This window comes from Penicillium crustosum (genome assembly GCF_028827405.1).
Source record: "Penicillium crustosum strain IBT 35664 chromosome Unknown utg000004l_segment0_segment0, whole genome shotgun sequence".
In the NCBI taxonomy this organism is placed as follows: Eukaryota; Fungi; Ascomycota; class Eurotiomycetes; order Eurotiales; family Aspergillaceae; genus Penicillium; species Penicillium crustosum.
In genome coordinates, this window is record NW_026623125.1 from 1,364,089 (window position 1) to 1,386,736 (window position 22,648).

The 22,648-nt window shown below is 48.7% G+C and overlaps 5 protein-coding genes across 5 annotated transcripts, besides 2 other annotated features; 3 read left to right on the forward strand and 2 right to left on the reverse strand.

Moving 5' to 3' along the window:
- Positions 1-936: 936 nt before the first annotated feature.
- On the forward strand, positions 937-8,854 carry N7487_009577 (uncharacterized protein; the record flags this gene model as incomplete). Its single annotated transcript, XM_056877307.1, is given in 3 exon segments — positions 937-3,516; positions 3,534-6,812; positions 6,911-8,854. 3 exon segments carry the CDS (start codon positions 937-939, stop codon positions 8,852-8,854), a joined length of 7,803 nt encoding a protein of 2,600 aa, XP_056725887.1.
- Positions 8,855-9,060: 206 nt separating this feature from the next.
- Positions 9,061-13,629, forward strand: N7487_009578 (non-ribosomal peptide synthetase; the record flags this gene model as incomplete). Its single annotated transcript, XM_056877308.1, has 1 exon — positions 9,061-13,629. One exon carries the CDS (start codon positions 9,061-9,063, stop codon positions 13,627-13,629), a length of 4,569 nt encoding a protein of 1,522 aa, XP_056725888.1.
- A 1,596-nt stretch (positions 13,630-15,225) lies between these two features.
- On the reverse strand, positions 15,226-16,135 carry N7487_009579 (cellobiose dehydrogenase; the record flags this gene model as incomplete). The annotated part of the gene is made up of 3 exons (XM_056877309.1): positions 15,226-15,777; positions 15,845-16,023; positions 16,087-16,135. The coding sequence occupies 3 exons, from the start codon at positions 16,133-16,135 to the stop codon at positions 15,226-15,228; spliced, it is 780 nt and encodes a 259-aa protein (XP_056725889.1).
- A 939-nt stretch (positions 16,136-17,074) lies between these two features.
- Positions 17,075-18,903, forward strand: N7487_009580 (uncharacterized protein; the record flags this gene model as incomplete). Its single annotated transcript, XM_056877310.1, has 5 exons — positions 17,075-17,233; positions 17,283-17,443; positions 17,508-17,535; positions 17,627-17,833; positions 17,866-18,903. Coding segments are annotated over 5 exons (1,593 nt in total), but the record flags the coding sequence as incomplete, so codon positions are not given.
- A 34-nt stretch (positions 18,904-18,937) lies between these two features.
- Positions 18,938-19,140: a sequence feature (Protein overlapping with rRNA (N7487_009581, KAJ5395278.1) was converted to a misc_feature.).
- Positions 19,141-19,151: 11 nt separating this feature from the next.
- Positions 19,152-19,206: a sequence feature (Protein overlapping with rRNA (N7487_009581, KAJ5395278.1) was converted to a misc_feature.).
- A 906-nt stretch (positions 19,207-20,112) lies between these two features.
- On the reverse strand, positions 20,113-21,544 carry N7487_009582 (uncharacterized protein; the record flags this gene model as incomplete). The annotated part of the gene is made up of 6 exons (XM_056877312.1): positions 20,113-20,474; positions 20,545-20,606; positions 20,667-21,046; positions 21,115-21,185; positions 21,248-21,284; positions 21,338-21,544. 6 exons carry the CDS (start codon positions 21,542-21,544, stop codon positions 20,113-20,115), a joined length of 1,119 nt encoding a protein of 372 aa, XP_056725892.1.
- Positions 21,545-22,648: the final 1,104 nt, after the last annotated feature.

Here is a 22,648-nt window from a genome sequence, read left to right on the forward strand (position 1 = left end):
ATGAAAGAAAATCGGTTTTTTGTCAAAAGACTTGTGCACCATCGTCGGAGCAGTAGTTTCATGTGTAACTGGAAAATCGAATCTACGTGTGAGAACCCCCTGAGTATGGACCCTGAGGGGTGTCAGCCAGCAAGGCACCAACCGTTCAAGGTTGTCACGGACCCTCGCAAAAAATTAGGCACGCATAGTCTCAAAGTCATCACAAATATTTTGATTTCTCACATTGGGCCAAATGGTAAAATAAGTGGAAATGAGTGGAGCGAGCGGTGATGTCAAGGACATTTAAGGTGTGGGTTTAAGATGTTCGTGCAGGAGCTGAGGTGGGTTCGGCTTCCCCGATGTAACCCAAATTTGACTTCAACCCCTATTGCTAATTTCGGAAGCATATTGTGAAAAAAAATATGAAATGACCTCAATCAATGATGAATCTACAACGCAGGTGGTTGGTTGAATGCAAACAAAGAAGTGGAAATCGCCGGAAAAGAAGAACCCGCTGTGCTAATACGCCAATATCAGATGTAGAGTTTACTCCGTACGTCAAGGAAGCTATCATGTTGCATTGACAATGAGTGTATACCATGGTTAACGCGAAATTCTTTTCATCAGGGCGCCTGATGTTTACTTAGGTACTGCTATGGAGCCATAGCGTGATTGTTCGAAGGCGTAGCGCTAGGTACGACGGATGTCGCTGAAATCTTCGTATAAGTTTCATTTCAACTCGCCTCCTGGTTGTCAATTACAAAATATCCATTCTCATAGCAAGCTACAATGTCAGCGTGATTGCTCGTACATTGAACAAACTAGGAACGACACGAAACAGCTACGATTGAGTGGCACAGGTACATCACATAGACCTCCCCAAAACAGATATATATTTTCTAATACATGAACGTCAAAGAACTTTGAGATCATCCTACCGGACCACCCGAATACAGGATGAAGGTATCAACAGACCTCCCTGGCACAGGGACCATCACCCCCCCGGGAGACTCATTGAAGGAAACATTGATCTCGTTCAACAAAGAACTCCTTACTCCATCTCCAACAACTGAGAAGGAAAATGGAATAGATGGGATTTGGCAACAAGTGGCCGATCAATGCCACTGCTCCCTGGATGAGATTGAAGATGTATATGCCTGCACCGCTCTCCAAGAAGCAATGATAGCCCTCACGTTCAAAGACCCGAGAGCATACACCATCGAACACGAGTACCGTCTGCCACGAGAGGTTGACCACCACAAGCTGCAGGAGGCCTGGAATACGACCGCCCAAGCTAACCCGATATTGAGGACTCGCATGATACCAACAAGTGAGCTTGGGTGTGTGCAGGCAGTGGTGCGAGGATCGATTCCATGGCAAGTGCAGGAGACCGACGACGGTATAAATGGAGAGATCGCCAGCCCTTCCTGGCGAGCAGGGGCACCGTTGGCATATTTCGTCTTCAACATCACCGAACATAAAATGAAGATCATAATCCATCATTCCATCTGCGACCACTGGTCTGTGGCATTGTTGTTGCGCCAGGCCGATGCCGCCTACAGGGGCGAAGAACTCTCTTTCCACCCCTTTCGGCCTCTAGTGGACCATGTGCAGCGCACGCAAGACAAAGCCAATGAGTTTTGGGGATCCATGTTCCGTGATGCACATGAGGCCACGATGATGGCATTCCCCCAACTACCCACAGTGGGTCATTCTGCCAGACCAACCGAGCGACTGGAGAGGTCCTTCAACATCCAAGATGGCAAAAGCTCATCAAGTACTGTGGGCACCAAGATTCGGTTGGCTTGGGCAATCCTGCAATCGGTGTATACTGGCTCTGATGATACATTATTTGGAGCAGTAAATGCGGGTCGTGCAGTCTCTGTTGCGGGAGTTCAAGACTTGAGCGGACCTGCACTCGCTAGCGTACCGGTTCGCATCAAGCTATGCGGACAGAATACCGTTGGAGATGCCTTGATTTCAGTCCAGGACGAATGGGCAGCATCTATGGAGTTCGAACATGTTGGGTTGCAAAATCTGCTTCGCCTTGGACCAGGTCCAGCAGCAGCGTGTCATTTCCAGACCCTGCTCTCGGTTGAGCCTCGAGATGGCCATCAACTTCCCGACATATTCTCCCAGAGCCGGTCAACCCAAGCGACATATGATATGTATCCTTTGATCCTACGATGTCGTCCGTCGACCACGACAATGTGGATTGAGGCTTCCTTTGATCCGGCAGTAACCGAGCCCTATCAAATGGGGCGAATCCTCTCCCAGTTCATTCATATCTACGAGCAGATCGACGCTAAACCGGGTCTCACTCTTTCTGATGTCTGTGTCGTGAGCCCCGAAGATTTAAATGCTCTTCGCCGTCAGAACATTTCCATAAAGAGTCCAGATCCTATGCCGTGTGTTCATTCATTAATTCAAAACCGCACGCTACAACAGCCTCATGCCCCGGCTATCAGTAGCTGGGATGGCGACTATTCATACCTAGCCCTCGATGAGTTGGCTTCGGCATTGGCGAATCATCTTTCATGGCATGGTATTGGCCCTGGGTCATTTGTGCCTCTTCTCCTGGGAAAGACCAAGTGGATGGCTGTCTCTATGCTTGCTGTGATGAAATCCGGCGCTGCCTTTGTGTTACTAGAGCCATCACATCCACAGTCCCGACTACGGAATATGTGTGAAGCCGTGGCAGCTCCCCTGGTATTGACTCGTGGCTCGCATCTTGATCTGGCAGCCCAGCTTGGAGTCGAAGAGTTGCTCAACGTGGATACTTTTGACTCGAAGCACCTGCACCGCAATCGCCCATCTGGGAAGCCCTCGGTCGGCCCACAGGATCCTGTCTATTTGACATTCACCTCTGGGTCCACGGGAACCCCCAAAGGTGTAATTGTTCATCACGAAGGCTTTGCTTCAAGTTCTGTGGCCCATGGCAAACCATACCACTTCACACCGAAGTCGCGTGTTCTACAATTTGCCTCCCCAGCATTTGATTCTTGCATAATCGAACATCTCAGTACGCTGATTCAGGGAGGCTGTGTTTGCATTCCCTCAACGGACGACTGTCAGAGTCATCTTGTGGAATCCATGAACCGCTTTGCGGTCGACATTGCATGCCTGACGCCCAGTGTCACCCGTATCATTAGCCCCGACAGTGTTAAGTCCTTGAAAGTCTTGGTGTTTGTCGGGGAAGCAGTTCTGGCTAGCGACGTCGTCCGCTGGGAGCCATTTGTACACGTTGGAAATGCGTACGGCCCGGCGGAGTGCTCTGCAGTGTTCAGTGTACAACCAAACCTGAACAGCAATGATCCAGCAAACATAGGATTCAGCACAGGGGGAGCTGGATGGGTTGTTCATCCAGATGACCATCGAGTCCTCATGCCACTGGGGTGCACTGGAGAACTGTTAATAGAAGGACCAATCGTTGGCAAGGGTTACCTATCGAATCCCGAGCAGACGACTCGGGTCTTCGTTGAAGCACCCCCTGGCGCCTACAATTTGGCTCCGTTCCATCCGGAAAATTCTACAAGAGTGGAGATTTGGTGCAGGCTACTGCGGATGGTAGTTTCCGATACTTCGGGCGGAAGGACACTCAGGTCAAGCTACACGGACAGCGTTTAGAACTGGCAGACATCGAGTACCATCTCCACAAAGCATTCCCGAAAGCCCGTCAGACACTTGCGGAGGTGCTCCGGTCATCCGCCCCGAATAGTACCAATGACCATCGACCAGAGGCTTTGCTGATAGCATTTATATGTCTCCCCTCCTCTCCGGATGATGACAGTAATCAGCAAGCAGAATTTCTTCCTCCAAATGACGAGTTCCGTGAAGCTTGTGCTGCAGCAGAGACCAGCATGTCGGATGCTCTACCATCCTTCATGGTTCCACGCTTTTTCCTACCCATATCCCATATACCTCTAACGCCATCTGGGAAGACCAATCGACGTTACATTCAGGAGCAGGCCAATAAGCTATCCTTGGAACAGATGCAGGCTTATCGAGCCGTGAAAATGCAACCAGAGGCGCCGTCAACTTCTCGCGAGGAAAAACTTCAACAAATCTGGGCCCAAACACTGAATCGAACGGTTGAAGAAATCGGCACTACAGAAAGCTTCTTCCGTCTGGGAGGCGATTCAGTCAGCGCGATGCAAGTCGCTGCAGGTTGTCGCACTGTCGGACTCAAAGTAGCTGTTGCTGATATATTCCGGTTTCCAAGCATCAGGCAACTAGCAGAAAAGATCCAGGATTCCGGATCTGTGTCCTTGGCCTCGCCTGGGGAGGATGATCAAACGGAGGTGTGGTTTGAACTTTCACCGATACAGAAGCTCTTCTTTGAACGAGTGCCCAATGGTCACAATAAGTTCACTCTCGAGTTCATTCTCCGGCTCAGTAAACCTCTGCCACCTCCTGAGATTAAACGAGCGATCGAGAAGATTGTTACCGCTCATTCAATGCTCCGCGCCCGATTTGAACAACGAGCGGACGGTCAATGGGGACAAGTTATTGCTAGTGATGTGTCCAGAAGTCTTCGGTTTAGAGAGCACCGGGTATCCTCTATGAGCGACCGTACAGCCTTGCAGAAGATTTTATCAGTCAGCCAGGGCACGCTTGATATCATCCAAGGAGTGATGATTATCGTTGATGTTATCACCACAGACAACGGGGAGCAGTTCTTGGGGTTGATGGCCCATCACCTTGTCATTGACCTAGTGTCATGGCGCGTCCTTCTACAAGACCTGGAAGATATCCTCAACACGGGCCGTACAATCCAACCTCTCTCCATATCATTCCAACAATGGTGTCGGCTGCAACAGAGTTACGCCAAGGAGTCTCTTGATCCCAGTGAAACGCTGAAGACAGAGATTCCACATCCCTCAATGGACTACTGGGGCTCAGATGTTGTTCTGAGTGAAAATACTTGGGCGGATGCAACGCGACAAACCATCACAGTATCCAAAGAAACAACCGAGGCGATAATTGGTGCCGCAAATGGTGCATTCCACACCCAGCCAGTCGAAATTATCCAAGCAGCTGTACTTTACGCCTTTGTTCAGGCATTTGACAATCGGCCTGCACCCACCATGTTCAGCGAAGGGCATGGGAGAGAGCCTTGGGATGCAGACATCGATATATCCCGGACAGTCGGATGGTTCACCACTATTGCACCTTTGTTCTTAGATGTTAAGAAGGAGGACAATGTCAGGAGGATCTTGCAGATGACAAAAGACGGTCGTCGCAGCATATCCACGAACGGATGGGAATACTTTGCGTCGCGATTCCTCCACCCCGAGGGACCGGAAAAATTCCGGAGTCATTCCCCAATGGAGATTCTTTTCAATTACACCGGTCTTTTCCAACAATTTGAACGACCAGGTGCCTTGCTTCAGATGACATCAGTCCAAGATGATTCCCTTCTCCCCATGGCAGCTGATTTGCCGCGCATGGCTCTTATTGATGTGAATGCGACCGTCATGAACGGGTCTCTCAACTTGTCCTTTATCTATAACCAAAAGTTACAGCATCAGGATCGACTAGAGCAGTGGATTAGCAATTGCCTACAAACTCTTGAGGAACTCCCCATCGAGCTGCAGCAGGAACAGCGACTCGCCGCTGTCGATTTCCCGTTGCTGTCACTTGCAAACGAGGAGCAGCTTCACAGCCTACTCCATCAGGTGTCAGGCCGATTCGATGTGTCTCCGTCTGGAATCGAGGATATGTTCCCGTGCTCACCCGTTCAACTTGGCATGTGGTTGAGCCAATTGAGAAACCCTCAAGTATACTGGTCGCATATCCGGTGGTCTCTGTCCCCAACCTCCGCCAACGACCCAATAGATATAACTGAGGTCAAGCAAGCATGGCAGCAGGTTGTTGACCGTCAACCCATCTTGCGCACTGTATTCACCGATGGTGTCGGAGGGCACGGTCACCCTGTCCAAGTGGTTCTGAGAGCTTGCGAGGGAAACATCAGGGTGCTGTCGGGATCAGAATTGCGTGCGGAGGGCCAAGTTCCGTCCGTTTCCGATGAGTTCTTGTTGAATGCGAAATCGTCAAACACGAAGGGCCTCCCACCCCATCAGCTTACTGTCGCAATTGAGCCTCATGGTGGAGCTTACTGTCAGCTCGCCATCCACCACATTCTTGTTGACGGTATCACGGAGCAGAGACTGTTGTCAGAATTCCACCAAGCATGCAATGGGACACTCGATGCCGAGCCTGCAGGAAGCTATAGCAAGTACCTGCATTATCTGCAAACTCGGGACCACAGGGCTTCCGAATCCTATTGGAAGGAATACCTGACTGATGTTTACCCATGTGTTTTCCCATCTCTCGGCTTGAAGGGGCACGGGACCGCCCCAAGCTCTCTGAAATCGTTGCCATTCTCCATAGGTATTGGCCAAGACCTCCGGTCGTTCTGCCAGTATCACAGCATCACAATTTCCAGTTTGCTACAAGTCGCTTGGGGTATCGTTCTCCGTGTATACACAGGGAGCGAGTCTGTGTGTTTCGGATATCTGAATGCTTGCCGTGATATTCCAGTGAAAGATGCGCACGATATTTCTGGACCTTTGATCAATCTTTTGATTTGTCAACTATCTTTAACTGATGAATCATCGGTTCTGTCGACACTCGCCGGAAATCATGCGGCCTACGCCCGAAGCCTTGATCACCAACACTGCTCTTTGGCAGATGTTATGCATTCTTTGAATCGCTCCGGTCAACCTCTGTTCAACACCGCGATGTCATTGCAGAAGGACGCCGGCAGTCTGTTTTCTGAACACGCTCAAAGGATTAAGTTGCAACCAGAAGATGGAATTGACTCAACTGAGGTATGTGTGGATACTGTCTGAGACACCTTTAACCTTTGCAACATTTTATCCGACAGCATTCATTCAGAATAAACAAACGCTCACTTACCAAACCATAGTATGACTTGACTATCAACATCACTGAACGTGAAAAGACCATCGATTGTGATTTGACACACTGGACGCACGCTGTGGCTGATGCTCAGGCTGAATTGGTTGCCGACACCTTCCATCACATCGTTTTGCAGCTTATTGATCCGGCAATTCGCAATTTGAGCGACATAAACCTGTCAATGGGGAAGAACGAGAGTCAGATGCTTCGTTTCAATCACAACGTACCGGAACCTGTGCGATCTTGTATTCACACAGATATCCAACGAATGACGGCGGCGCAACCCACATCCCCTGCAGTCGATTCCTGGGATGGTCAGTTCACATACGAGACCCTGGACCTTCTCTCATCGTTATTGGCTAAAGACCTGGCCTTGCTTGGTGTTGGTCCTGAGGTATTTGTGCCAATATGCCGCGAAAGATCTCGATGGACAGTTGTCGCTATAATAGCCATCATGAAGGCAGGTGGAGCATTCATCTTGCTTGACCCGTCGCATCCAGCAGAGAGGCTGCAAGATATGGTGCAAGTGGACTTCCAGTGTCCAGTTATCATCACCTCCTCTAAGTACCTCGAACTTGCATCCACTCTAGCGCCGAACCCAATCATTGTGGAGGACATCAGCCAAATACCGCATCCCGAGATTCGACAAGAAAGTATCCCATCGGTGGTTAGTCCAAGGTCATCTGCATATGCTGTTTTTACATCTGGGTCTACCGGTAGGCCAAAGGCAAGCGTCATCGAGCATCAGTCTTTCCTGTCAGCATCATCCGCACATACCCAGGTACTTCGTCTTGATAAAAATGCCCGGGTCATTCAATTTGCCTCTTATGCTTTCGACGCTAGCATTGTGGAAATGATCGACACACTTTTGGTCGGTGGCTGTATCTGCATTCCCTCCGATGAAGACCGAAATCAGAGACTGGGTCATGCAATCCGCGAGATGCAAGTGAACTGGGCGCTGTTGACCCCTTCCGTGGCGCGCATCCTAAACCCGCAGCATGTTTCTACCCTAGAAACACTCGTTCTCGGTGGAGAGGGCATGACTAGGGACGATGTCCGTCGCTGGTCACCGCATGTACACTTGATGAATGCCTATGGTCCTTCAGAATGCTCCGTCGTTGCTGCAGCCCAGCCATCGCCACAATACCTCTCACAAGACGAATCAAATATTGGGCATCCTACTGGTTGTGTCGCATGGGTTGCGCATCCAAAAAACCCAGAGAAGATCGTTCCCGTGGGTGCTATTGGAGAGCTTCTTATCGAGGGCCCTATTGTCGGTCGCGGTTACGTCAATCGTCCGGAGGCCATGGCAGCGGCATTCTTCCCATATCCCACTTGGTTGTCAAACATCCGAGGTTCCCAAAACGGGGTCTTGTACCGAACAGGTGACCTTGTGAGGCGTCTTGTGGATGGCTCCATACAGTACATCGGACGAAAAGACCGTCAAGTGAAGTTGCGTGGACAGCGTATCGAACTGGCTGAAGTTGAGCACCACGTTCAGGAGTGCTTCCCTATCAACAACCCTGAAGTCTTTGCGGACTTGGTCGCACCAGAAGATGGCAAAGATGTGCATTTGGTAGCCTCCATTATTCAACCAGAAGACAGTGGTGGCATTCAAGCCTTCGAGGCGGCCGTGGAGCAGATGCAATCAAGTCTTCAGGCAGATGTTCCAGCTTCACTCATTCCCTCTGCATTCATTCCTGTCTATCAGGTACCGCGATTGGTGAATGGAAAGATCGACCGAAAACAGCTGCGCCATGCAGCATCTCAAGGCCTACGGGCGCAGATTGGTCGAGGAGCGACTAACCACCAACTGCGACAGTTGAGAGATATGACAAAAGGAGAACTTGCATTGCAAAGCTGCTGGGCTGAGGTTTTGGCTCGCCCTGCGGAGACAGTCGGACCTGACGACAACTTCTTCCGCTTGGGGGAGACTCGATCGCAGCAATGAGACTGGCTGCCACGGCTAGCGAGCAAGGCATTCAACTAGGCGTCTCGGATATCTTCTTGCACCCGAAGCTTAGTGACCTCGCACTAAATTGTTCTTTCCCAGTGCCGAAGGAACGGCCAAACTCTGGACCAAAGGTGTTGGAAGACTCTGTCCCTCCATTTTCGATGCTCCCAGCAAATCACCGGGAAGAATTGAAATCACAAGCAATGGAGCAATGCAACCTCCCGATAGAGCAAATCGGGGACATATACCCGTGTACCGCATTGCAGGGTGGTATGGTAGCTTTGACAGCGGAGCGTCCCGGGTCATATATCGCATATCATCGTTTCCGCCTAGGACCAGATATTGATCTATCCTTGTTGAAATCTGCTTGGGAGATGGTGGCAAAGCACAACGGAATTCTGCACACCCGATTCATTCAGTCGGAGTTTGGATTCATGCAGGTCCTGGTACAGAACAACGAGCTTCACTGGATCTCTGGGGACACGAAAGAAGAGGAAAGATTACACTGGGACGTTCTTCTAGGGCAACCATTGGTCCAGTTCGAAGTCGTCCCGGTGTTGGGCGAGGATTCCAACATAGCTCAGCCACTTGACCTGGTTATCACCATTCATCATGCTCTGTATGACTCGTGGTCACTGCCTCTGCTTGTACACCGCGCACAAGAGGTATACAAGGGCCAGATATTAGAGCCCTCCGACATGACACCATTCAAGGAATTCATCAAATATTCCATGTCCCAACAACAGGACGCGCTCGAGCACTGGCGCCGTGAATTCCATGAACTTACCGCCGAGCCATTCCCCACACTTCCTTCCATGTCATATCGGCCTCAGGCTTCAAAACAAACGGTACGAACAATTGAGACCGGCCCAGTGATGGATGAATGTGTCAGTCGAACAACCGCTATTCGTTTCGCATGGGCTCTTGTCCAGTCTCACTACCAGAGTAATGATGACGTGGTATTTGGAATTGTGTCCCCTGGCCGAGCAGCATCCGTCAGTGGAATTGAGGGCATGGCTGGTCCAACAATCGCCACACTTCCTTTGCGCGTGCAAATCGATGGCAATGCGACCGTCTCCCACGCCCTCAGAGATTTGCAAGAGCGGACAGTACAGCTCATTCCATTCGAACAAGTTGGACTACCAGAGATTGCTGCCATAGGACCCGAGGCCAAGCAGGCCTGTTCGTTCCAAACCCTACTCGTAGAGGGGAGGGGCGAGGTTGAAAACTTGGGCACCACCAATGGTCCTATGGAACCCATGGGAACATCATCGGGGGATGCTGCGTCAAATACTTACGCCATCCAGCTAGCCGTTATGTTCAAGCCAAACATGGTTACTGTTGCAGTGTCAACTGATGAGACTGTCGTTCCAGAATGGCAAGTGGAACAGATGCTGGATCAATTCAGCCATATCTTGCAGCAGGTGCACCATCATCCCGCAAAGCCGGTGCACGAAATTGCCACGTTGAATGAGAAAGGTATCCAGCAGCTGCAAGCCTGGAACACTGGACTCCCAGCACGATGTCCGGTGTCGGTCACAGACGTGATTTCTCGGCACTGTGAGAGGCAACCGTTGAGTATAGCTGTCTCGTCTTCCGACTTCAGCCTATCATATCAAGAGCTGGACGTGCTTTCCACCAACCTCGCCAGTCTTTTGCGTACACAGGGAGCGTCATCAGAGGTCTTCGTTCCGATATACTTGGAGCGGTCATGCTGGGCTGTGGTAGCGCTGTTGGCCGTGCTCAAAGCAGGGGCAGCATTCGTCCTTCTGGACACCTCGCATCCACCAGAGCGACTTCGGAGTATCTGCGAAGAAGTAAAGCCTCCTTTCATCCTTACATCGCCTGAGCATTGTCGTGAAGCTGAGGCGCTGTTCCACAATGTTGTGATTATGCCTCAGAGCAACGACCCCGAACTCGCGTCGATACCACATTATAGGATGACCCGTTTGGGCCCAGATCGTGCTCTCTATGCGGTATTCACATCCGGTTCAACCGGTAAACCTAAGGGTGTTGTGATCGAGGATGGTTCCTTCATGACAATGACCAACGAAGTTTCTCGTCTGATGGGTATTGGCCCAGGTACCCGTGTTCTAAACTTCTCCTCCTATGCTTTCGACGTCAGTATTTCGGAAATACTTGGTTCATTGCTCGCGGGTGCTTGCATCTGTGTTCTGACCGAGTCTGAGCGCAGAGGCCGACTAATTGAGGCATTGCAAGGGTTACAACCATCCCATGCATATTTCACCCCCGGTGTGTTGCGTGCGATGATGCCAAACGAGTTAGGGTCACTCCGGACGATCATGCTCGGTGGAGAACCCCTTCGGTCAAGTGATATTCAACAGTGGGTGCCACATGTACGCCTGGTATCCGGTTACGGCCCTGCAGAATGCGCGGTCACGTTTACTGCGCAGTCCCCGATCGGCACTAGCTCGCAAGGCGGGAATATCGGTTTCCCAATTGCAGGTGCCTGCTGGGTGACTGATCCACGAAATCCTGACCGAATCGTTCCTATCGGTGCGGTGGGCGAGCTTCTTCTTCAAGGGCCTCAGGTTGGTCGCGGATATTTGAATAGTGCCGAACAAACAGCCACAAGCTTCATCTCATCTCCAACATGGATGCGACGTGTTGGCTTCACCGGTAGTGGAAAGGAGGGCCAGGTTTATCGAACAGGCGACCTTGTTCGTTATGAGAAGGATGGATCTCTGTCGTTTATAGGGCGAAAGGACCTCCAGGTCAAGTTACGAGGTCAGCGCTTTGAACTTGCAGAAGTTGAGAAGCGACTGCAGGAGATCTGGCCCGAAGATCTGACGGACATCGTCGCTGAGATTGTGACTCCGATGGCTTCGATGAATTCCAAATGCTTGGTTGTCTTTGTCGCTTCGAAGGCAGCTGAGACAGCTCCACCGCTATCCAGCTCACCGGTCCCTTCCCTGGAAATTGTTACCTCTGCCAACTTTGCTGCCCAGATATCAAGTGTTAGGCGCCAGCTCGGTGATATCCTCCCAGATTATATGGTGCCGTCCGCCTTTGTCCCGCTTCGACGGATTCCTCACAATGCAAGCGGGAAGGTAGACCGAAAGCGGTTAAGAGACTCCGCGGCGACCGCAACGCGTGTGCAGCTGGAGTCATTGTTTGCTGAAGCCCCTTCTGATAAGCGGGTTCCCACTACAGGAACGGAGCGGCAATTACAGCACATTTGGGCCAAAGTACTTGATATTGCAGCCGACGAGATTGGTGCTGAGGACAGCTTCTTCCGATTAGGTGGTGATTCTATCTCGGCTCTCAAAGCTGCATCCAGGGCTCGAGCAGCTGGGATTATGCATTCAGTGGAGAGTTTGTTCCAGTGGAAAACAATAATGCGCGTGGCCAAACATGCTAGCATTGTGACTTCCGATACCATAGATGGGATACAGAGCGCAGGTTCTTCCTTGCAGCACCATATACCCTACTCTCTGATTGCGGATAACGAGCGTGCAGAACTTTTTGCTTTGCACTCCACACAGGAACATGCATTGGTCAAAGAGAATGTGGAAGATATCATCCCGGCGCTCCCATTCCAAGTCTTCTACATAACCCATGCATCACCGGTTTCGATGGCACAAATATTCCCAGCGGCCTTGGACATCGATAAACTGAAAAGCACTTGCAAGCAGGTTGTGGCCCACCATAGCATCTTACGCACGGTATTTGTGGAGGCCAATGACCGGTTCTTCCAGGTTATCCTCCGGGAAGCTGAGCCTGTTTTGAATGTTGTTCATTGTGATGATCCAGAGGCATATGTTGCTCAAGAATCCGAACAGAAGGTTCCACCCTCAACAGCACAGGGTAAAATGCCAGTCAGCTTCACTCTTGTTACTAGCCGCGTCAAACAGTGCTCTGCATTGATTCTTCGCATATCCCATGCGCAGTATGACGGGGCCTCCATGCCGTTGCTATGGGAAACAATCAAGAGAGCCTATCATAATGAGCCTCTCCCACATGCTGCGCAATTCAAGGATGTGGCCTATAAGCGAATGGGCGATCTGAACAAAGCCGAGATTTCATTCTGGCGAAGATACCTTCAGGGTGTCCACTCCGATGCTCTCGATCCCCTTCGCCAAACTGGAAAGGCACGCATTTCGGATAATGACATCGTCGAAAAGCGCCAAATGGGAATGCCCACTCTTCCACCAGATATGACCGTGTCAACGCTCGTGAAAGCAGCTTTCTCGTGGGTCCTGTTTGAGAAAACTGCACAATCCGATATCATCTTAGGTCAGGTTGTTCACGGGCGTGGAAGTTCCCTTTTGGACGTGAACACGGCCATTGGGCCCTGCTTGAATCATCTCCCCGTTCGAATCAGGATTGAACCTGACTGGACTGTGGAAGATTTCCTGCATCATGTTCAGGTGCAGCAGCTAGAAATCACTGCCCATGACGAGGGATCGTTTGACGCGATCGCAGAATCTTGCACAGAGTGGCAACCTGGGTCGAAAATGAGTTGTCTTGTTCACCACCAGAGCGAAGAAGCCACGGAGCCTTTCGAACTTGGTGGTGTTCGCTCGTCGTCTGGTTGTGATTGGGCCAGCTCCAAGTTGGCGCACGGCCAGCTGGGTATCATTTCTGTGGAACGCGGAACCCAGCTTGAGCTCATGGTCTCAGCTACTGAGGAAACTATGGATCAACGTAGCGTTGAGCTTCTGTTGCAAAAGTTGATTGCCACCATTCAGTTGTTCTCTAAGTTCTCGCAGTGCCAGCTGGCAATGGTGAGTAGCAGGATCCACACATGAAGATCTTGTCTTGCCTCGACCGGGGTCCCGTGAATTTGTAGATGGGTGGAGGAATGTGGGAAGAGGTGATGATCCTCTGAGATATTGGCGAGTCAAAAGATGAACTGGCGGACCGCACGTTGAACAAGACCATTTAGAATAATTTTGTATGTTAGCAGTTTAGCACAAAAATTGTTTGTCTTTTTGCAGTGAGATTAAAAATTGAATGATTTATAACGTTGATATTTCTTTTTTCCCCCTAGGTTTCGTGTAGGTATGTTATAGGACTACCCCCTTGGCTAGATACCGTCTGGCCATCGTTTCGGTACCGCCTTCCTAATTAGGTATGCCCTGGCTTTCACCTGGGCAAAGTTGACAGCTAGTTAATCTTACCGCTGCACTCGCCGCCTTCGCATTAAACTGCAGAAAGCATCTTGTTTCAGCCCCGAGTCAACCTCGGGAGACCAGCTAACTCATTCACCCTCCTGTCCACATTTGATTCATTAGAAGCTAGCTCTAGGGTATTCACTAACGGCACAGGCCCCAAATAGACTAGACAGAGCTTTACCTTGACTTGTACCTTATTGTACGTACGATGAATCGCCAATCAACCCCCTGAGCCTCCGGCCTCTGTGCGTCGGTTCGCTGCCCCATGCCGACACTCAATGTCGTAATACTTTGTGGGTGCTCATTGGTTGCCTAGGTACATTCAGCTACCCAGAGTACAAGATCGAGCTTGTTTGCGACCAACGGCGTATTAGGAAGCTCGTTTGCCGCGGGTGTGGTGCCTTTTGGGCGGCCGCTACATTTGAATTAGGGGCGGGGAAGGGTTGTACCCCGTTTGGAAGGTTGAGAATCCCCCTAGTGGTAGGATTTTGGTACTTACTCACGTATGAGGACAAGTTAAGGAAGAAGAGCAAATGTACTGCTCTTGCGTAGATGGACGATAAGGAAAATATATATTTCAGTCAACGCATATCGATGTTCCCATTTGGATGGGATGGAAAGATGCCCAAAATGTACAACTTCAAATGATTCCCCTCGATTGCCTATTGCTACTTTTTCCTAATGAATATACTGGGGTTCATTGGCCTAAAAATATCCGATAATTCGACATACCAGAAAATGCATTACATGGTCTAACACTAGCTCTAGGGCTTGCTGAATTTTCAGTAAATCAAAACTGGCATTGTTTCATTATTACAGTGGTGTAGAATGTTTGAATTCATCAAAACAGCAGTCGCTGTTACGACGTGGACAAGTAGCTGGTTCTTGGGTTTCGAAATATCCGGGGCTATAAGCTTTTATATTGCTTCTAGTATAGAGAGACATAAAGGCAACGTGTATAGAACCTATGGCAGACTAAGACCTCCTCCATACACGCCGATTTAATAGCCGAAGGCTTAGGAAGAAGTGTTGAATAGTCAACCGATTAACTAGAACAAATAACCCTGATAAATACGCGCGATACCTTTGTTCCTCATAGTCTCTATCCCGCTCTCCACTCATCTCCATGCCCTACAAACTGCGATTTTCTATCCACCCAAAAAGATGCATTGATACCACGGGGCATTTTTACTCCGCAGAATTGTATATAAGAATTTGTATAAGTCTGTCTCATTTTGGAGTAGTCGTTGCTCTGACTGGGACTGGCCCCGAGGATGTCGGGGTTGTCGTCGTTGATCCGGCTTTTGTAGAGCACCTCCCCTTGACTGTCGTTTTGGCTTTCGAGACCCAGTCTGTGTATGATGTGTTGGGCGCATTTTCCAGCGTAGCTGCCCAGATGTTGTGTCCATTATCGTGATAATTGAGGGTGATATTAGAGGGACAGCTCGGGTTCCCCGGAGCGGGAAAGGCTTGGGCCCATCCTAAGTCCATCAGACCCGTGCTCGTGGAGGCGTTTCCAGTCTCGCTACCCTGAGTCCACTGCAGACAGTTTGAGCATCTGAAGATCAGGTTGTAGTGTGTTGCATTGATGGTGGACGAAATTTGGGTTAGCTCAGCATTCCCAGTGTAAGCATCCGGCATGTGGTAGCCGGTGGTGTAACGGAAGGACGTGAGAATGGATCCGCCATAAGGGTAGGCCAGCAACAGGAGGGAATTGGTCATTGTACCCCCGAGTGAAACACCACACCAACCGGTGGAGGTTGTATTCTGCGAGGAACATAGCTACGAATTGGCTTAGTAAAAAGGACAGGCAGAGCGGAAATTAGACAAAGTGGATAGAGCCACACACCAAGTAGCCGATGAATTCAGATGCGTCTGTGGTTAGAGCATCGGATGGCAGAGCGATGCCAAAAGTGAACCCTCCCTTGCTCAAGGTCTCTGAAACAGTCCAAGTATCAAAGGTGATACCTGTATCCGGGTCCGTGTATGCCACTGGAGTCCCGCTCTGGGCGACAGATGTTGATAAAACTGGATGGAACTAGGTTAGCTAGTGATTCACCTCTCTTTCAGCCGGAAGAGACGAGAGCTTACACAGCGTGACAGCCGTAACAGCGGCAAAAGCATGGGCGCAAAATCTCATCTTGCTATTCGCCTTATGATTTTAATCGCAGTATCTAGTATCCCAGTGTCAAAAAGAGTTGCGTGCGACCACAAACGGGGTGAATGAGCATCTTTTAATGTTAAATACCAGTGGCCCCGCTTCCTAATGATTATTATCCGCATATGATTAAGGACAACAAGAAAAATACAGGACTAAACACACATTGAGTTTGACTCGCAACCTCAAAGCTACCAAAGCTAGTTATTCCGCGAAAAGACCGTTTTTCATCTAAAGCAGGTTAAACAAAAGGGATCGTCAGGGCGATCTCGGAGATGTGTTTCCGTTTGATTGGGATACACAGTAAAAAATGGCCCCGGATGCTAGGAAATGGCAATAGCCCGCTTGCTATTGGTCGAACCCAAATCGTAGGGCTGTGGCCATAGAAATGGCCGTTGCGAGGAGGTGGGGAGGGCACAATGATTTGATGGCTCCCCGATGAACGACCGACTGGTGTAACATCAACGGGGGTTAGAAGACGCTAGCTATCCTCCTTGTCAACCTCCAAAGTTGCGACTAACGGTCAATGGATAAAACAAGGCGGCGATCATTATGTCGCCATCTTCCCTCCCCTCTCTAGTCCCCCCGGTAAAGGCCCGATAAAATGCAACACCATCAACTCCACGCAAATGCGACTATAAATCGCCAATTACTAATTGCCAATTATGAATTGGCAATTTAATTCCCTTTCTTTTCCTTTGGCCATTTTACAGTTTAATCAATGGATGCTATTAGTTGCCCTAACTTATCACCAAGTTGGACCCCAGACCAAGTGGTACATATGGGTTCGGGGATGGTATGGCTCATCGGAGTGGCTTGTGTCACCGTGGGGCGAACCTTATGGAGTTGCAGGATGAGAAAGTGCTAACAGACAAAATTGAAGGATTAACCAACGCTATCCATATAGTTAGTTGTTGCAGGGCTATTACGGACACACGGCTCGAAACTGGCGAGGAACTCGCCGTTAGAAGGAAGGAGACACTCTACGTCCGCAGGAAATATTCTCTCAGTCAGCTCATTATGGTGAAGCATATCATGCACCAAACAATCATGATAATATCGATGATAGCCTACTACAGGGTAATATTTATCCATTCCAACCCACTTGGCCCTAATCTGACTGTTGTAGTTCTGCCGACAGTTGAATCCTGTTTCAAGGTTGCACTTGCCTCGAGATGTTGATCTCAAAAAAACACTGAAAACTCAGCGCGTCATCTTCTCAAGTAATGTTGAAATCCTGTCGTCGTATGCTCCGGCTTCCTCCAAGAATCCCCCCCAATTCGTCGACAGGTATTTGCTTGGAGCTGAGTCTAGCAATCCAAACGAAGCTTAAGGAGATTTAAGACATTACAAGGCGTGTTCCTGATGCTAGCAAGGCGAAAGTATAACTTAGGACTACCACAGACAGGCTTAAGGTGAGGCACCTACAAAGTGGTTCTCATCAGCCTATAAACTAATCGACCATATATTTAGGATGTTGTGGAAGACTTACAATCCTTAGTTCAGGTCTTCACATCCTCTATTCCCCAACTCAAACAGCCGCGATTATCAGAAGAGTTAAAAATAACACAAATTCCGAAAGGTAGCCGCGAGTTTCAGCATTTCCGCATTGTTCAGAAAGCTGCTTGTAGCCTTTATGATGCTCATGGAACAGCCTGTAATGCGCATTCTGTCCATGTCGTGCATCTTCCCTCCAACCGGACCTTCATGAGAAACGAGTGCGATTCAATGTGGCCTTTATCCAGAATGCCATGATTCCGGGGAAGGCAGTCTGGATTAACGTGGAATCAACCATCAAATCTTACGAGGCGAGTTCCCAACCGATATCCGCATCAGTATCAACAGGCAACTCTTCTCTCAAACGACCAAGACAACTTAACGAAGCACCTTGTCCACGAAAATCTCGGAGACGTGTACAGTTTCGTCTTTCATCGACCCCTCTGCAGTTAGCGAGCACCGAAGAACCTACGATTATTGGAATTCCAAATCTCTACCTGCAACGAAATTTCTGCACCGCTGTCGAGAGGTCTTTACACAAACAAGAATGTAATGGTTGCATCGGGCTGCTTGGAGGCAACTATATCTGTAACCATTTGGCATATATGGGGAATCAGACCAACTATATGACCACTTCCACATCACTCTCTCAGCTGATATCACTTTCAGGGGCCAACTGCGCTAAAGGAATGGGTCTCTATGAGCGCGTCCGACTAGCTAGGCATCTCGCTACTGCTGTTATCTACTACCATTCTACACCGTGGCTCAATAAGGCATGGCGAAGCGATGACGTTCAGTTTTTCGGCCCTCACGATTCCTTGCTCAAGAAGGCACAGGACGTCCTACCCTATATGACTACATCTGGACGATCACGAAACTCCTCAATGAAATCTCAGCCCCAATCCTCGGATTACCATCTCTTTATCCGTAATCCTGTTCTCTTTGGGCTAGGTGTCATGTTTCTTGAACTTGCATACCAAGCTCCTCTCAGAGTTCTACAGCAACCAGTCGACCTTGACAAGGGGAAAACACAAAGCTTTACGGATTATTTCACAGCGCACAGATTAGTAGATGATAGCTACCGTATGGCGAGCAAGAGTTCTAAAGTTATCATAAACAAATACCTGCACAGTGACTTTGCGAGTCATGCGCTGCAAGAGGCTTTTCATCGTGATGTTGTGACGGGTCTTGAGAATCTAGAAAAGGTTTTTCGGGAATTGCAGCTTGATGACCTGGAACCCACTCTAGTGTGATATATAGTGGATTGGTAGATAGGAAGTGTGGAACATGCGAGCCATACCTGCTTATTTGCAGCCTTACATTCGATGGTTGAAACTGAACTTCCCGAACAGATTAAAAGAAAGAGCAAAAACAAAAACATACAACAGTGAGGATTCGCTGGTGGTCACCCACCCAACTACTAACTCACCGGCGTGTGGCTTAAGTACGGCTGAGCGGACGGGAAGCCCTGTTTTCCACACCCTATGGTCGTATGTATTAGATACTTCATGGTGAAAGATCATGAACTGATTGATTGGCAATGGTTGGGTTGTTAGCGTTTGTGACAATGGTGAGATTTAGGGAGTAGTGCAAGTACATATTGAGAAAATAAATCACAAGGGGTTGGTGGAGACTGCGGCTACTTGAGCTGAACAGAAATCACAAGGCGGGTAGATCACGAGTATCTCAACGGCGTTATTATGGAATATCAAATTTAGACGAAGAAAGCTCAGTAAAATCCGGCTCAGCCGAGTCAAATGTCGAATGATGCGATACTTTTTGTGCCCCTATTGCCACGGAAATATGAATTTCCCTTCAGCCAGCGAACCTAACGGAGTAAATAAGCTAGCTATATGTGATATAGTCAAATATGAGCAAGGGAGCTCTATTCGATCAATTGGCTTCGATGATAACCCTCTACTAGGATTCTTCCAGATAGAACCACCGTGCTAGCATGAGCTACCCCCCATTCGCTATATCTATCGTATTAAAATTTAATTACCATTTATATCATAAGAATTGATCTCTCAGCATTACTTCACTCAAAGACCAATATCGCGCATAAATCACCGGGAAGCACATAATTTTACTTCATGCTAAATGAACAAATCAGGATTCTGACCCTCATCAAATTCCGAAAAATGAGGGGAATATGCGAGAGTCACCTCGCGTGGCTTTTTGATATATCTCTGAAGGTTTAATCCTATACTCGCGGCAGCTGCCATTTCGTACCAACATGACGGGAGTGGCAGTCTGTGCACGGTACTTGCATGAGTCGACAGGTGAACTTCAGATTTCAGATTTGGTCTACAAAGGTTGAGGACTTGCCACAGTACAAATAACAGCCGTCAACCTTTGAATGAAAAGTGCAATCAGAATTACAAGTGATTTGAAAATTGAAAGTGGGCTATTCTATTCAGCTCGGAGCAGAAAAACAGGTCATGTTCATATAATTTCGTCCATCAATCGTATGAGACAATCTTGTTATTAACACTAACAGCTGTAGTGATTTGAATTCCGGCATGCATGATCCGTTCCTGAGATTCGTTATGACTCGTCTCCACGTCTACATGGCTTTCTCCCGTCATTTGCTTCAATTTGAGACTGTTGGGCGGTTCGTTCGATAAGCCATCGTACACACGGCGACTAGAGCTGCCATAAACCTTCGAAGAGCGTGATGCGCCCTTGTTGCTGCCGAGGCCCAACAACCGTTGTAATCTCGGGAATCGATGAATGATTAAAGTGTTGAATGAAGGAATGCAGGCAATAAAAATGGCGACGGCGACTTCCACGCAGGACCAATTCATAGCATTGACCATCGACCCTAAGATAGAAAGCACGCGAGTCAGTCTTAGTCAACGCATATCAATCCAAGAGATGTAGTGGTGACTTACAAGTATGATCCACTTTAAATGTGTTCAGGTAACTGATTCTGATAATACTGGTCATGCATACCCTATTAAAGTCAATTTGATCCGGTCACTCAGTATCGAAAAGGAGCGGGAAAAAAGCTTACAGGAGACCTAGGCCAAACATCACAGCCAAGCCCATTCGTTTGCCCATCGACATCCTGAGCTGGAGCACCTTTGGGATTGGGGCGGTGAATAATGCCAGATCGCTTGCCATTTTGATTGCAAAATTGGCGTAGTAGAACAAGTTCATATCGACGCATGTACCTTCCACAAGCCCCGTCGCATCCCAGGCCTTATGAACAGGAATGCATTGAAAAAGCACGACCAAAGTTTCGGCAATAGTATGCGCCACAATACCCGCCAGGAGCAACCAGCAACCGATTCGAAACTTTCTTCCTGGGAAGATGTGAAGGTATAGCAAGCAAAAGGACATCTTGATTGTACCAAGGGCGAGAACATAGGCGAGCATGGTGACAAAATCGAGCTGCGGCAAAAGATAGTGCTTTAGTGGGACTCTGTTGTAGATTTTCGTTCCATGTCATGCGGTCATACCTTGAGGAACATAGCCCGATCGCTGAATTTTGACACAGTTCCGATGTGTTTACCGAATCCATATTTGGTCACTGCGTGTGATAGTTAGCGGCTCTGCAAAGGGTCGCGGTTCGGACACAAAATTGAATCTTACTTAACATCGCAGTGAAGCACAAAATGAAAGTGAAGACCTTTAGGATGCATCAGTAGTCAATTGTGAGAAGTGTCAAGAGTGCAGGTATACCCAACTACTCATACAAATCACGTCATCAATGTTGATGCCAGTGAGATATCGAAGTCGAACAAACAATCGCACCAAGAGGCCACCGGTTGCGAACACAAGCAGTATCACATTGCAGGCCAGAACATCAGGAATCTTAGACTGTGCCAAGTATGCTTTACGCTCAGCTGAAAGTTCTCTCGGCCAGAGATTTTCCACAGCAGCCTCCATAACGAAGTCCGACCGACAGTCTTACAGCAAGATGAATCTGAAAGGGTGCGACGAGGAAGATCAAAATAGACATCATGCTATTTCAGATCCTTCGAGGGGCTGCTAAGCGGAGTCTAACCGGCTGATATTTTTGTATTTGGTATTCGTGCCGCTCCTTCCCCATCAGATACGATATAGTGTTTCATCCTCGAACAGGAGAGCTCATGGGAGAAAACTATAATTTCCTAGGTCGAGACGCCTTGTACATATACATCTGTCCTTGAGTGGCTGGGTGTTCACTAGGGCGCCCCACATGAACGGCCTCCTGCACATTAGAGGTGAGACATCGACTGTTTCGCCGGCAAATAGGGGTAGTACTACGTACTCCTAAAATTAACTTAATTAACTTCTGTGGCAATCGGGCATACATCGGTTAAATTCGACCCCACCTTTTTCTAAAACCCGAGTACTTTCGAGGGCTCCCAGATTCTTCAGTATATCTACATACCTACATACCTACATACCTACATGGTAGGTAAGAGCGTCAAGGCTGTCCAATTAAGCTTAGTTCCCACCAGCTCGATAAACTTTCCTTTCAAAAGTGAGTTTTTAGGTCTACCATCCACGAGATCCTTTTTGTCGTACTAATTGGATTAGCTTGACCTCATCTTCTGCCTTTTAAGCTAAGATTCTGTCAGCTTAAAACCTCACCCGAGGACCTGTGGACCCGAGCGTGGGTGGACCTCTAATTCGATGATATAATCCAAAAATGATAATTATAGTTAGGTATATTACATGCTGGAGCCCCCCCCGTCTGTTTCAAACCCCCATTACTCCGTAGACATATTCAGCTAAGGAATATCGCGCCGGGTAGCACTGCTTCAGCATAATAAAGTTTAGTTGATTTGTGCATTCGGCAGGCGAAAAAGCAATCAAGTACCCACCTACCATTACTTGGCATGCAGATCAATTTGTCCCCTGCTCAGTTTAATTTTGTAGAAATGGGCGTAATGCCAAGGAATAGAGGAATACGAAATAGTCATTTAAAATTTGTACTTCATTAACCGCTAAACCTAGTATAGATGCATTTCCTTTTACATATAATTTATTATGGACAGTGCGGAG